At 38.8% G+C, this 14,635-nt stretch overlaps 2 protein-coding genes across 3 annotated transcripts in view; one reads left to right on the top strand and one right to left on the bottom strand.

Annotated features, from left to right (window-relative positions):
* The window catches only part of Smp_097020.1 (putative fbxl20), a gene marked incomplete at its 5' end in the record, with an annotated part of 21,446 nt that extends 17,320 nt beyond the window's left edge, over nt 1–4,126 (bottom strand). Inside the window, 7 exons of one of the 2 annotated variants that reach the window (XM_018797251.1) lie at nt 167–365; nt 2,396–2,560; nt 3,494–3,588; nt 3,625–3,699; nt 3,734–3,788; nt 3,826–3,890; nt 3,914–4,126. In XM_018797251.1, the coding sequence (XP_018652311.1) occupies nt 167–365; nt 2,396–2,560; nt 3,494–3,588; nt 3,625–3,699; nt 3,734–3,788; nt 3,826–3,890; nt 3,914–3,982 (723 nt within the window). The remainder of the gene's footprint in view (nt 1–166; nt 366–2,395; nt 2,561–3,493; nt 3,589–3,624; nt 3,700–3,733; nt 3,789–3,825; nt 3,891–3,913) is intronic. The other variant, XM_018797250.1, reaches the window with a different exon arrangement.
* Nucleotides 4,127–10,119: 5,993 nt separating this feature from the next.
* Smp_175460 (hypothetical protein) overlaps nt 10,120–14,635 on the top strand; it is a gene marked incomplete at its 3' end in the record, with an annotated part of 63,440 nt that continues 58,924 nt past the window's right edge. Inside the window, exons 1-5 of the mRNA XM_018797249.1 lie at nt 10,120–10,163; nt 12,397–12,471; nt 12,511–12,597; nt 12,638–12,688; nt 13,492–13,673. Coding sequence (XP_018652310.1) covers nt 12,412–12,471; nt 12,511–12,597; nt 12,638–12,688; nt 13,492–13,673 — 380 coding nt within the window. The 5' untranslated portion in view covers nt 10,120–10,163; nt 12,397–12,411. The remainder of the gene's footprint in view (nt 10,164–12,396; nt 12,472–12,510; nt 12,598–12,637; nt 12,689–13,491; nt 13,674–14,635) is intronic.

The raw sequence follows: 14,635 nt of genomic DNA, 5'->3' as shown, positions 1-14,635 counted from the left end.
TTCATGGTGGTCTAGCTTCAATTGACTCATGATTTCAACTTTGAAAAATACTGAAATCTCCACAAAACCCCTTCTGAAGATAATTAGTTCTAAATATTGCATTAGTGATCAGTGGGGTGGCTTAATAAATACATTCTAACCATTATACAGACTAAAATATACATACCTGTCCACAGTAATTCAAGTTCAACAGTAATAAACCATGGCAGTGACGTGCTAATTGTTCTACACCACGACTTGTTATCTCTTGACAACCTATAGCACGAAATCTTTGCAAACTTTTACATCCTCTGGCGATAGCAGTTAGTCCACGATCTCCAACACTACACCATGACACATCCAAACATGTTAGATTTGAACACGAGCTAGTATGTGAAAAACCGAGATTTAAACAAATAGAACGGAATCCCGACAAATTTCGAATACAATTTATTTTGAAATGAAATGTGTCAGGTTAAACCATACATTTTTAGGTTATTCAAATGTATCAAGGTGTGGGAGTCTAGATTCTAGTTCAAGTAAAACCCAATTGTTTCAATAACTTCAGAAAATCTGGATACCCACAGTCAATAAAACAAAAAAGCCTAGACTACTTGGATGATTCAGAGAAACAGCCCTTGACTTTAGTTTGAAATTGGAATTCATTGGCAGAAACAAACATAAAAACTATTATAACATGGAGGATACTAGTGTTTTACAGCTAATTAGTAAAAACCTGAAATTGGGTATCTGTCTGGTAGGTTGTGTTGGTGGCTTGAAGAAAATTAAACACTATTAAGAATGCGACATACCCAAATGAAAGATGACACAGAAACATCTACATATAAAAATCAGAGAAGTACCAAACCTAGAAAGATATAATATAGTTAATGAAGCTGTAATTACTTACAGTTCCTGCTTTAATGATTTTATAGTGGACCTATTCTAGGATTAAATAACGTTGTAACAGATGAATTTATTACAGTTTACCAATAATTAGCAACCAGTACCACTACAGTCTTAACGGAATTACATATAGGATAACAACAGTAAATGGAATTTATAGTCAGATAAGCAAATAGAAAACAACGTACAGGTATATGTTAGTCCATGGTGACATATTCTGTAATAATATAGTGAAAATACTACAATGATCAAGAGCGTAAATATTATGAGATAAGCAAGATTTTCAATACTTCAAGGACCATTAAGTGTAGGGGAATTGCCACAACTGTGATCAGAACTAAGCCACATCGTACGCAATCATTTTCCAACTTAGCATCAAACATTATTGATAGGCGATGTTTCAGTATATTTAGCCTTTACAGTTAACTGGGACCAGATTTAAATGTTGTGCAAAACCGAAAACATTAGTTCCGTGTGGCTAGGTAATAAATATATTTTCCTTCCTTACGATAAATTGAATACCTAGTAACCCAAGTCAACTACCGATGAATATATTGATAGCTTTTGAGACTACTTCATCCACCAATGAATTGGTTTAAGAAAAAACGTTTACCTGACACAACAAATGATTAATCGACTTCGTTACTATGAAGGTTGGTGTACTAAGATGTAAACTGTATCTATAAGCAGTAGGAATGGTTATCCGAATGAACAAAGGCAAATAGGAGTTTCGGATATTTGACCATACGCTTAGTAAAATAAAGAGAAGTGATAGGATAATCCGTTAACGGTAAGGGGCTTATTGAGTCACTAGTCTGACACTACTTAATGCAATTTTATTTATTTATTTAAACACAAATATTGGTACAAGGAAGTACCAGATACACATGCGCCGCACAAATCTCATTTGATTTGTGTGAGGGTTGTGATAGTTCCCAGGAGCCCAGACTGAAGCAGGTGATTTTCTTAGGGGGCCACACCCGGAGCCTTTGACCTGAAGGACTGACCCACAAGGCAGTGGAGCATCTTAAGGAGATGCAGTCCCATGGTAGCCGGTGATCAACGATTGATTCATACGCCATTTGTTCCCTCAGGATACTGGAGCCCATGTGCACCATTGGTTTGGAATCAGGGTTTTCCAACTCCCCTAGGTGAACTTTCCGTGTCCACCAACCCGGTTAAAGCGCCGGACACTCGCTTTCCGTCCTCTCAATTTTGTAAACAACAGCCGTGGCACGAGAAGGAAGTGAGTAGGACTTCCCTGTCAGAGGCTATATATTCGCTGGCCATGTGAGAGCATTTGGAGAGGGAGAGCGGACTCTCCCCACTCTCGGCCGTACCAGGGCATTCGGGGGCTGGTTCCTCGACCGGGAATCGAACTTAATGCGATAAAACCTGGTGTAATAGGGGGTACCATGACATGGTTAGGATAATTTATAAACTATATGGAGAAACAATGAGTGCATGACGGAAAAATATTTGCTGAATAGTGAGGAAATTTTTAACATACCTTAGCATTTCTAATCCAGCATCATCTATACGAGAGCAACTTTCCAGGGACAAAGTAGTCAGAAGAGAACAATTTTTTCCCAAATAACTGCAAGTTCCATTCGTCAAGTTTTGACATCCTGACAAGTCCAAACTTTCAATCATATGACAAAGTTCAGTAAAACATCTATAACAGGAAGACAAGAAGGTTAGTCACTAGATGGCGCTAGGTAAAAAAAAGTCCCTAGGAACATGGAGCATCTTGGTTTGCTTTTGACATCCTCAATAGAGGTGTTTGCAAACTTTCAATCAAACGGGATAAACAAAACCAGTCATCCGTCGGACGATGATAAATAGCCACAAGAATGATTGATGCAATGCTGAATTAACACTATTGTCTAGTAGGAAATTCTGTAGCAGAATTTAAAATACTAGGTGAGGACAATGATTAAATAGTCAACTGTCCGCTTATAAACTTCACGAGCTGACTAAAAATTGGATGTAAAAACACTCCATTTCCAAAAAGGATGTGGTGAAGAATGTCGGGACAAATATATGACATACAATAGCTCCTTCACTCTATAAATAAGCAGTCGGTTTTCAGTATAATTGCCACAGTTTATCCAAGACTACTCCATTTTGACCAGATTTTTGGGGAAAAGGTTGTCCGACATATCATATTTGCAAACGCTGGCAAGACTAATCTATGAACACTACTCGAAAACAAAATGTGCTGAATATAATACTTAAAGGGTTGATGGATATAACATATTCTAAGTTAATGCTGACCCTTCAAATAACCGAATTAGAATGGTCAAACTTCAAACAAGTCGTAAATAGAACGATCAAAAAAACGGACTTGTCGCTAAAAGTTCCTAAAACCTCTATCTGTGATTCAAATACAGGACCATGGCTAACCACTTAAACGATGTGAATAAAATATCAATAAACTAGTTCTCTCTAAAAGAATAACGTTGAAGTTTTTATAAGGTGCACAGACAATCATTCAGTTGGTAGCATACTTTAGACAAATGTATAAAAAACCAATACCAACATAGGAAGTTAACACATAAGCAGTACAATTCGTGGGTAAAGATAAAATATCAATCGAAGAACTCACTTTAGAGCCTCATCGGTAACATTTCGACAACCTTTCAGCCTCAACTCACGAAGAAAACCGCGACTTCTCTGGGCGATTTTTTCAACTACTTTGGGCTATTTATGTTGAGTTATTTGGACGATACAAATTACCTGCACATATCGCTGAAAGTCAAATAAATTAATACTCTTCCAGTTGCTCCCATCGAAAGCACATTCATACCAAAACTATCAGACGATTTATGAGAAAAAGGCAGCTTACTTTACAAACTTGAGAGCATTTGCATAGAGTAGTGATATCTAAGTAAGAAAAAACCCTGGATTCAGATCTAGAAAGATGACAATTCTACTCACCTAATGATTAACTCTTTCGGCAGACTATCGTTGATGCACACGTCGCTTCTGTGGTATGAATTAGTCTGGAGTACAGTGACATGTATACGAATGAACTTGCCTTCCCATTAGCCACGGCCGAACCATTAGTATTAAAATAATTAGAAAAGTTTTCCATTTTAAATAACTTGAATATCTACAAAACCACACAACGCGGGGACCCCATTACGAAGCTTTATTGGAAGGTCTTTAGAGGACAGAAAACTGCATATTAATCAGATTACTATTGGTCTCGAAAACAAATGAAGTATCATCCTTCAAACCGACCAGCTGACTAAATGCTTTGAAATCCAAACAAAGAGTACAGTAAAACACATGATGTTCAATGACCCTTAATGTTGTCTTTTCTGCTTGACCTAGATCTAGTGGATTTCGCCTGTTTCAGAAACCACCATATTGTATCTCCTCACTTGTGTAGGTATCTGAGAGGCCCTCCTGGTCTATCAGGAAGTTTCAAGTGTCTACATTAATTAATGTGGCTGTTAGAAGGGACATCAGTTTCGTAACTTCCGAAGAATCTCGGCGTCCATCATAAAGTGATATAAGTCCTCTGAATGGAGATCCTTCAACTCGAGAGGCAGAGTCTAAATGGTTTAGATTGTTTTTTTCTGGCTGGAGTTTTTAGCAAGGTTGTCTTCTACGGGACGGGGTTGTTAATACCATCCCCAAACCTCCTTCTGCATCCTGACCTCGAACCACCAGTAACCCTAGAAAGGGTAGAGGCAGAGTTCAGTGAGTGACATTAGAGTCAACTTAGACTACAATTCCCCTCAGCAAAATCGACCACTTATTCATATCATTTTGTATCATGGTTCAGAATTATATAGGGGTAATTATGGTAATTGTAATACTAGTTCTAGTTTGATTGTAGATGAGATGGAAGATAACTTAGATGGGAAGTCGAAGCCCGAAATACTGTGAATGAATGAAAAAAGCAAAGTTCATTCGGGGTGATCATGACGTAGAACTAGATAGTTGTAGGAATTCTTATCGAATAGGTTTATATGACCAATCAAAGAGAAACTTGCATGATTCCGGAAATCATCTAGGAGGTAGGGTTAACGGTGCTTATCAGCGTAAAAGCCATTATGAGTGGTTGGTGGCGATAGATCTAGAACTTCCTAAGGGTGTTAGAGCAGCGGTTACGTGAAAAAAACACCCATACGCCACAAAAACATTGCTAGAATGGACTGTGTTTTGGACTTACGTCATATCCGGAATTCAGAAGGATAGTTATCAACCATGCCTGAAAAGTACAGACGTCAGAAGACAATCTACGCAAGCTTTATGATATGAAGTTTTCTGATGTATATTCAAATGATAAGTCACTGTCGGTAGGCGATACATAGACCATAGAGATCATAGGGAAGGGAACGCATTTCAACGGTCATTTTGCTGTTCCCGTGCCTTTGAGAAAGAACACAGATATGAAAGACAGAGACACTTTCTGTATCGTCAGTCGCGAGCCAGGTTATAAACGGCGGTCGTCACAAACTCAAGATCATATATTTGATCGAGTGTGGGGATGAATCTAACTTCTGGGAGATCCACATACATGTTTTTTGAGGAAAGTAGCTTTTTGTTTTATTACGTTTTCGTTCCCAAAATGTCTGCGTTGTGTCTACTTTTCTTCTAGACCACTAATCTGTTCTGTAAACGAAACACCTACGTGGAACCAAACATCTACCACATATAATTGTGTAAATATATATTATTATTCCCGTCTTGTACCTGATTATTTTTCACAAACAGTGGAGTGATTCTTCATGTTCGACTAACTTCAGTTGTTCCCTTCTTTAAAGCTGATCCTTTATTTTTGACTTGAGGGCAACTGAAGAGATCGACGAGTAAATATCTGATAGCCGGACATAGCATGGGAAAATCGTACCTCCCCAACATATTGTTGGGGTAGCCTGCTCGCTGCACTTCCTCGGGTTTTCTTGTTTCATTTGCTTACCCTCCATTTTCCTACAAGCTCCGATCTTCATACAGAGGACATGTTCAACAAACCATGGTAGACAATTAGTGGAAGAGGGTAACTGCTACGAGGAAGGACAAAAATCTAATAAAGTTTATGACGTCCATTCAGTATCACTGAAATCTGACTGGAGGTTGAAATCATCGATTGAAAGTCAAACACTGAACGGGTTAGTAATTCTCCTGTAGGCTGAGGAAACCAAGCTGACGCGTTATTGTTTGATAAGTTGACCGAATCGACACTCCCAGGGAAGTCGATTCTAAGTGGAAGCTGATGTAACAACCTAGGATGATTGGTTAAGAGTTGGTCACAAACATCCCAGTAATGTCTAGATATTATAGCTCAAACATTTACTTACTCTCTCATTTTGTAAGGGTATTATATTTCCCATGATTTTACGTTGAAAAATTGTATTTAGAAAAGATAACCTCGAGCTCCAACTTTTCTGTTCCTCAATCTAAATAATGATCTATTAATTACTAATCTGGTTTCATCTATCTACATAACGATGAGTGAGGACTACGGATACATCACACTATTGTCAGTACCAGGAAAACCTTTCAACAGAGTGTCGTTGGACCAGATGGAAGATTCGGTAGACGCCCAACTTCGGAATCAGCATACCTGATTCCGTAGGGATCGATCGTGCACAAACCAAACCGCGACATTACGGATCATTGTCGAGCAACCAGTCAAGTGAAATTTGTCACCACTCACCAACTTCTTGAACTATGAGGGAATATTACAATGTTGATAAGAGACCATTATGGAATCTTTTTCAACAATATGGTGTACTTGAGAAGATTATCAACATAATCAGGAATTTATACGACGGACTACGCTGCAAAGTTGCGTATGGTGTACAGCTGGTAGATGCATTCCGAGTGAGGGCTAAAGTCAAACAAGGCCGCCTACTCTCTCCCTTTCTCTTCCGGTGGCTGACTGGACTATGAAGGTCTCTATATCTCAGAAGAAGCTCGGAACACGGTGGAAAGCTCTGGTGTGTCTAGACGATTTGACCGCTTCAGATGATCTAGCTCTTCTGTCCCATACACACCAGCAAATCCAGGTGATGATAGGCAGTGTAGAAGCATCCTCTATAGCGGTAGGCCTCAATATGCACAAGGGAAAGATCGAGATCCTCAAACACAGCATAGAAAACACCACCCCAATCACACTTGATAGAGAAGTTCTGGAGGGGGTGAAAGCCTTCACGTTCCTGGTTGGCATCATCGATGGACAAGGAGGATCTGATGCAGTCGTGAAGGCAAGGATTGGTAAAGTAAGAATAGCATTTCTACGGTTGGAGGACATGTGAAACTCAAAACCATCGTCAATCAATATCAAAGTCACAATCTTCAATAAGAAAATCATGACAGTTCTATTGTACGGAGCTGAAACTTAAATAACAACTATACAACCATCATCAAAGAGCACAAGTATTTGTAATAAATTGTCTACGTGAGATATTCAATGTCCGTGGGAAATAATAAACCAGCTTTCAATTGAAATGGAATAAGGGAAAGACATGGAAGGTTGGTAGGACACACATTACGGAGCTCATTAAACCATATCATGAAGCAAGCGCTAACTTGGAGTTCTGAAGGAAAAAAAGAATAGTGGAAGACCAAGGATTCCATTGGGCCGAGGATAGGAAGCGGATATAGAAAGGATGAATAGCAATTGGGGATAACTGGAAAGGATTGCCCAGGACAGGGTTGGGTGGGGAATGCTGGTTGGCTGCTTATCTCCTCCACGAAGGGTGATTGGAGTCAGTGAGTTAGATAGTAACTGTTCATTGCACTCTGACAATTAAAGGATAACAATTCGGTCACTGAACATAACCTATGAGTGAACAATTGTCAGTGAGTCACGTGGACTGAAGTGCTTCAATGTTCTCCGTCAAGGCGATGGTTTGGCCATCTAGTTGGAAGATAGCTACTAACCCTTTTGCCACTTACAGTGGTTCCTTCGATAACTTCAAGGGTGACTGGTAGCTCATTGGTTGCATTATCCAATACTTGATAAACTTCTCTTTAAGTTTCCACGTCTGACGCAAGTATATCTTCTGACACTTTTGTCTGGGAACCTATTAATCTCGATAAAGCATCATTTTGGTTGAGAGTTGTAATAGAATGGCACTTGACCTTGAATCGAAGCCCAGAAGTGTGACTGCCCATCGTTGTAGTCAGTTAGTCGTGTAAACAGGAATTCTTTTCCTTGACTCGGATACGGCTAATAATGGCATATGGTTTGTTAATAGAGTGAGTTGTCGTCGAAATATCATTTTGTGGAAATTTTACAACAAAAATAATTCTCAGAGCTTCTTTCCCAATTCGGCTGTAGTTGCAGTCTATCATTTTAAATGACCTGGCTGCATGAATGACCTTTCCAGATCCATCAGGAAAGATATGGTGGTTGACTGCCCCAACACCATGACTTGAGGAGTTTGAAGCAACCAGGCGAGGAAAGATCATGATGAGTAAGAAGGTCGGAAGCTACGAGTTGCTTGATTCTCTTGAGAGCACGTAGTGGATTGTCTTCGACAATTTCTACGGCCTCGTATATCAATCGCCGTCATAAGCGCTAATGAATAAATCCCAACGGTGTGTGAATTCTGAAGGCAGCACGAAGCGACAACTATAGATTATTATTGAACAGCACAAATAAATAGGCTCAAACACACCAAGAAGATACAATCAGAAATGTAACAAAAAAGGCGAGCGTATACAGAGGCCAACTGGAAATAGAATAAAGAATCAAATGAAGAGTCGACTGAATTGAAAAGAATCAAGCATATATATATACATATATATGGGAAAGTTATTTAAGTAACTAAAATTTAGTTTAGAAGGAGGGGTATGTGTGCGGGCTGTCATGTGATCAAGCACAAATATTCATACAAACGTGATAATAAACAACACCAAGACATACAGTACTTGTGAAATCTGTCCAGTCTATTTCGTTCAGCCTCACCAAGAGTTTTTGCTTTTTATGCTCGTTGTTTCTATGATCATTTGAATTAATCTATTACTGAGTAGCGACCAGTGTCCGTTTATCAAGTTACTCTTAGTGCTAATCGAAATCTACCCATAGGAAGTCCTGTCACGTGCTCTCAACCGACCGCGTAAATTATTTGGTTAGCCCTCCCATATACATTTAAGTACATGTATGCGAATATGTCAACTCTACGTGTACGTATCTTATATTTCTACTGCCAGTGATCGATGTCATATTGTTGTTATGAACTATTAGTTGTTGATTTTCTTGAACAATGTTCACATGGTAAATTGACTACCATCAGCAGAATACACCGCTTCGTAAGTCATGTGTCGTTCTTCCCCAATTTTCTGTCGTATCAGCAGATATCTAATGAATCTACTACACACGTTTACACATTGTGCTTTTTAACTCTACTTGTTCAATTATCCATCGTTACCTCGAATTATGTCTCGTAGTTTGGAATTACTGATTACACAATATAGTTGTAGACCCACTTTCGGAACATATTGATCATCCAGTTTATCAACAGTTTGCAAGCAACATTTTTAAGCCCTGTATATTTATCTTTGTATATGGTAGCTCATTTTTTGTGTTTAGTTCTAAATAAGATCAATGTTGATGAAATGTTTACATTCTGGCCCATCATAAGTGAAATAGTCTGGGTAGCTAACAGGACTTTAGTCACTGGTATCATAAGACGTCTTGGACTATGAATTTAGTTCTTCGAAGAAAATTCCAACTGATCAGCGGCCCCAGAAACGTCGAACAGTCACATCCTTTCTGGCTTAGGACAAATGAGCCACTTAACGAAAGGGGAATGTGATAATTAGGAGTATTTGAATTATAGTATAAACTAGAAATCCCAGAAATAACACAATGTTATCAAGAAGTACTAGATGAGCACGAACGAATGTATTGTATTTGGAATTCGAAATCAAACACAAAGAGATAATTGGCTCATATAAACACCACAGGGAGTTAACAGAAGACTCCAAATGCTGGAGCGCCGCAACTCGATAGTGTAAGGTGACTTGAACTAGGTTTTTTTGAAGATGGTGCCAAACTAGTGGTTCGGAAACCGATAATATTACTTGGGAACGTTTGGGAGACAGTTCTGAAATTAAGCTACCATCGTTTCATTTTAAATATGCCCACTTCTTTATTTAAACGGATCTGAGATTCATTGATATCAGGGACCAAATATTGTTGAAGATCAGCCCTTTCTGTTCTATTTACAAACGTTTGAACTACTTGTGACACTGACCTTGCGGCTCGAACTTTAAACTGGTGGCCTAACTAGTTACTGTTTTCAAACAAGGTTTGTGACCTGTAGGTTTGTTTTTTAACGTTTGTTTCCTTTCTCGCTTTCCGTTCCCAATGATAAAGCTAGCGCACATGTGAAACAGTTGTGTATAGACATGAATTTACAGGAAAGTGATATTTATGCGCATGTTTATCTTAATGAGACCTACGTAGGTGTTACTGGTTAATAATTGTCAAAATACAATACTGGTGGCATCTTCAAAGTATTTTATTCTTGAATTCATGTTTTCGAACTCAGCGTTGAGTTCGCTACCGAAATTTGCGTAAGCTATCAACTCAACCAAACCCGAAAATACTAGGTAATGTTCATGGGGATTGATTTAGTCACTAAATGTGACCCGATACCTTGTGTTCAGTCTTCAGTCAGTCTTCAATAATAAGGATAGTAGGTTGGTAAACCTGTATAAATCCTGACAAATTGCCTTCCAGCGAAGGTCCAGCTTCTCCTTGAAAATGTTCACAGATGGGGCTGATACCACTTGTTCGAGTAAAGCGTTCCAGCCATTGACCACTTTGAGCACGCTCTTCCTGGAATTAACTTCTAAGCCCCAACCAACAGCCCATCTAACTGATTCGTCTAAGTCAGCTTGGAGATAAAAACGATCAGCCTCAATTCTTATTGTTATCCAGATTTTGACATCATCCGCAAACAATAATGTCGACGACTTAAGCAATAGCGGTAATTCTTTAATATAGAGGAGAAAAAGTAGAGGGCCTAAAATGGTGTCTTGGTGTACATCACTTTTGACCGGCTTCCATTCGGATAGCGTTCCGTTAACCCTCACTCTGTCTGCGGTCATATAAGAAGTTTCCTATCCACTCATCTGCAGCATCTGTTATTCCAAAGCTCGAGAGCTTCTACATAAGACTTAAGTGTGAAACCTTGTCAAACACTTTGCTGAAATCCATGAATATCACATCGACAGACAGGCCGTTATCTAAGGCTGTTATGCAATCCTCTCTCGCAATGAGTAAGTTGGTGAAGCATGAATTCTTGTTTTGAAACCCGTGTTGCTCGGGAGTTGACAGACTGTACGAATCTATGTGACTCAGTAACTTAACCTGAATTATCTTTTCAAGTAACTTAACGACTATGCTGGTTAGGCTGACAGGCCGGTACTTAGATACGATCCGTCCCTGACCATCCTTAAATATAGGACTGACTATCGGGTTTTATGGTCCTGCTCCTGGGTTGGGAACACCCAATATAGTTTTTTCTTAGACTTGATATGATGAAATACCGCTCGATGCTGTGATCAGCTAAAAATCGCCAATCCCTCATGCTCAGTGACCTGACCGTAGCTGCTACGGTGACATGGTGAACGCAAGTAGACCGTATCATCATCATTCGTCGTTGAAGAGACTGGTGAAAGACCCAGTTAAGGTGGGTGGTTGGACTGATCACACCGTAGTGCGAGGACTCTTTCTGGGTTTAACTGAACACAGTAACGTCGAAAAGAGGACACACACATTCGTGACAACATCTACGTTGGCTAGAACTCTGGTGTTAGGGAAAGTAGACTGGCTGGTCAAGTCCGTCGTTCTGTCGTAAGCACTAGTTAGAATTGTCAGATACGTCTCGAGATCAATTGCATTATCTTAATACCATTCCATGTTCTTCACACTTCAATCTCACTCGTTTCATGTGAACTAAATTTCTCATTTCAGACATTCTGCGATTTATATTGTCATCCCCCTTGCTTTTACCTTACTAGTTTTTTCTTGCTGTGCTGATGTGCAGCGTGGTAGCAAATCAGTACATATCCGTGCCAGGTTTGGGATCGTCTATGATCGCTGTTTTGAGCTCTACCGTCGACTATGCATGCGTGTCGTAATAAAAAAGTCACAAACAAGACAGAGCAGCTTGATGTGTCGCTGATTTATAGAGTAGAATCTTTGTACAGTTGGAGCAACACCAATGAAGTACATGTAAAAATTATTACTCTTACCAACATAACTACAACTGAGCAACTTCAATAATTTTTATGCTCCAAGTCCTAAACATTAATTACTGTCTATTTTTCAATTTGCGTAATAGAATTTCTTTGATATCGCTACATTGTACAATTTAGAGCACTTTACTCCCGAAAACTAAAGGCTTTGTAAAACAATATTTCTACTTTAATTATGGTACATTTTTGCATTAAAGCTCATCTAATTAACTTATAATTTTTCTAAGCTTATTAAGCAGTATCTCCTTAACAAAGTTTTTATTTCCTTACCCTTAGATTTACAGATGAATTATGGCTTCGCGGCATGTTCCTTACACGGATATGTCAGATATGGGACGAGCAGCACAGGAGGTATGCATTATTTCGAGTTGCTTGCTCATCATTATATAGACTGAAATACAACGCGCTGCCAATCAACAGCTAATTGAAGAAGGTAGAGTAATTAAGCACAAGGAGCTTGAAAAAATGAGACGTGAAGTATGTCTTGGATAATCTAGCTTGATAAATTCATTTTAAGGAGGAAAATAAGGATGACAGTAGTAGTGAGCGTCCTGACGTTATCATCAAGGTAAGTCCTTGCTATTGCTTTTACAAATAGTTACAATCGTGCATATTTTAATTTCTTGTATTAGGAGTTTTAGAAATTTCAAATATCAGGTAGAACAATAAAACATAAAATGTGGCTTATGTATCAACCTAATTCGCCTCGCTTCACGACAGGCTAACAAAAGGGAATCGAAAGGCGGAAAAGCGACAAGGTCAATATTATTGTAGATTATGGGAAACTGCGAAGACTAGTAACCAGAGAATGGAAAGTATACAATAATCCTCTTTGATATTTAGATTTACACCACTCACTGCAATCAATTTTAAACTGTAGCACCTAGTATCCACCAATTAGTTACGAATATTTCGTGACCGGTAGACGGTTTTCCAGTTTCTTATACACCTAGGACCACGAGTTAATGACTTCATGAGCTGATGTTATGTATTGTTCTCTTCACCTTTAACCAACGCACTTCCATACTGGTTAGCTTATTATTGGTTTGAAACTTCAAACTTCCGTTTCCCATGTATGCGTTTTTCATGTTTGTGTGCTTGTAGTCACATTTCTTTGAGAAACTAGAAACAAACCATTCAGGAATCAATTTAAGGTGATATTAAGTCGGACTTGTGTTGATTAAAAAGGGGATGAAAGGTTGTCTTTGTTTTCCATCATTGTGTTGTGTGTTGGAACGTTTGTTGATATGAGTTTGTTTAGTCTTGTATATTAATTAGTTATTCTTTTGTTTTCATGGTACAAATGTTCCGACTACTCATTGATCAAAGCGGGCCTTAAAAAACCATATTTACTGTTTATCATGCACGTAGGTTAATAATGGAAGCACTTCACGCCTGAGTAGCCAGCGTTCTTCGGCCGACTTAGCATCATCAATCAGCTCAAGGAATTTGGATGCACGTGAGCTACGAGCCCAATTACTGCAGTTGGAAGAAAAAGTTAAGGGGGCAATGTTATCAAATGTTCAACTAGACAATGACAAACAACTTTTGAAGTACGTGCTTACAATGTTAACCATTCTAATTATTACCGTCTAAGGTGGTAATTTATGACTTGATTGCTTCCAGGACCTTCCAACACTTGATATTTATCTACTCTGTCGAATTGATGTAGATTGGTTGGTGCACAACTTCCCTCGGTTATGTTTTAGTGTTAGAGGGTATCAACGAAATCGTAAATGTGCTCCCCGATTTGTGACTAATGAGATGCCTATATCTGGTTCATTGTAAATATGTTTTAATATGATCTTTAACTCTCTTTAAACAATATAGTTTTGTTTTAGTTGAGTGTATTATCATTACCTATATGTTGAATACTTGTTAATTGATTATTCTGACCAAAGGACGAGTGTACTATTTAAACAATGATTGTTATCTAATATATAGATACTTGTGCTCAATCTACTCGGTTAATCTGGTTTTAATAGTTGAGATCATGAGTCAATTGTAGCTAGACCACCAGGTTTTCCATGGTGGTCTAACTTCAATTGACTCATGATCTCAACTAATAAAATTACTATAATATCCACAAAAACCCCTTCTGATATGAATCTGATTTTGCCTAAAATGCCTCTGTGTATCTTTTTATCACACCATAATAGCTCAACGGTGAACCGGTAACACGTTTATCAACGATAGTCTCGCTAACAGCTTCTTTCTGCTAGGCTTCTTTGATGGGTTTGGGAAAATTTGTTGTTACCCGTTGTCAAAATTGGTAAGCAGAGATGGATAGTGGCTAGCAGTGGAATCCAGGACGCGCGTTTCGTCCTATTTGGGACTCGTCAGCTGGATGTACCTGCATCTCAGAGTTGATGTTCACTCTGGGACTCGAACCCAGTACCCTCGCTTCAAACGCCATCACGTTACCAACTCGGCCACTGAGTCCTGATAGCCACTTGCTTGTGCGATGGGGTGAAGTTTAAATTCATTTGGTATAGTTTGTTTGAATCTTCCCATC

This window comes from Schistosoma mansoni, chromosome 4 (genome assembly GCF_000237925.1).
Source record: "Schistosoma mansoni strain Puerto Rico chromosome 4, complete genome".
Taxonomy (NCBI): domain Eukaryota; kingdom Metazoa; phylum Platyhelminthes; class Trematoda; order Strigeidida; family Schistosomatidae; genus Schistosoma; species Schistosoma mansoni.
This window is presented reverse-complemented; position numbering and strand designations above follow the sequence as displayed.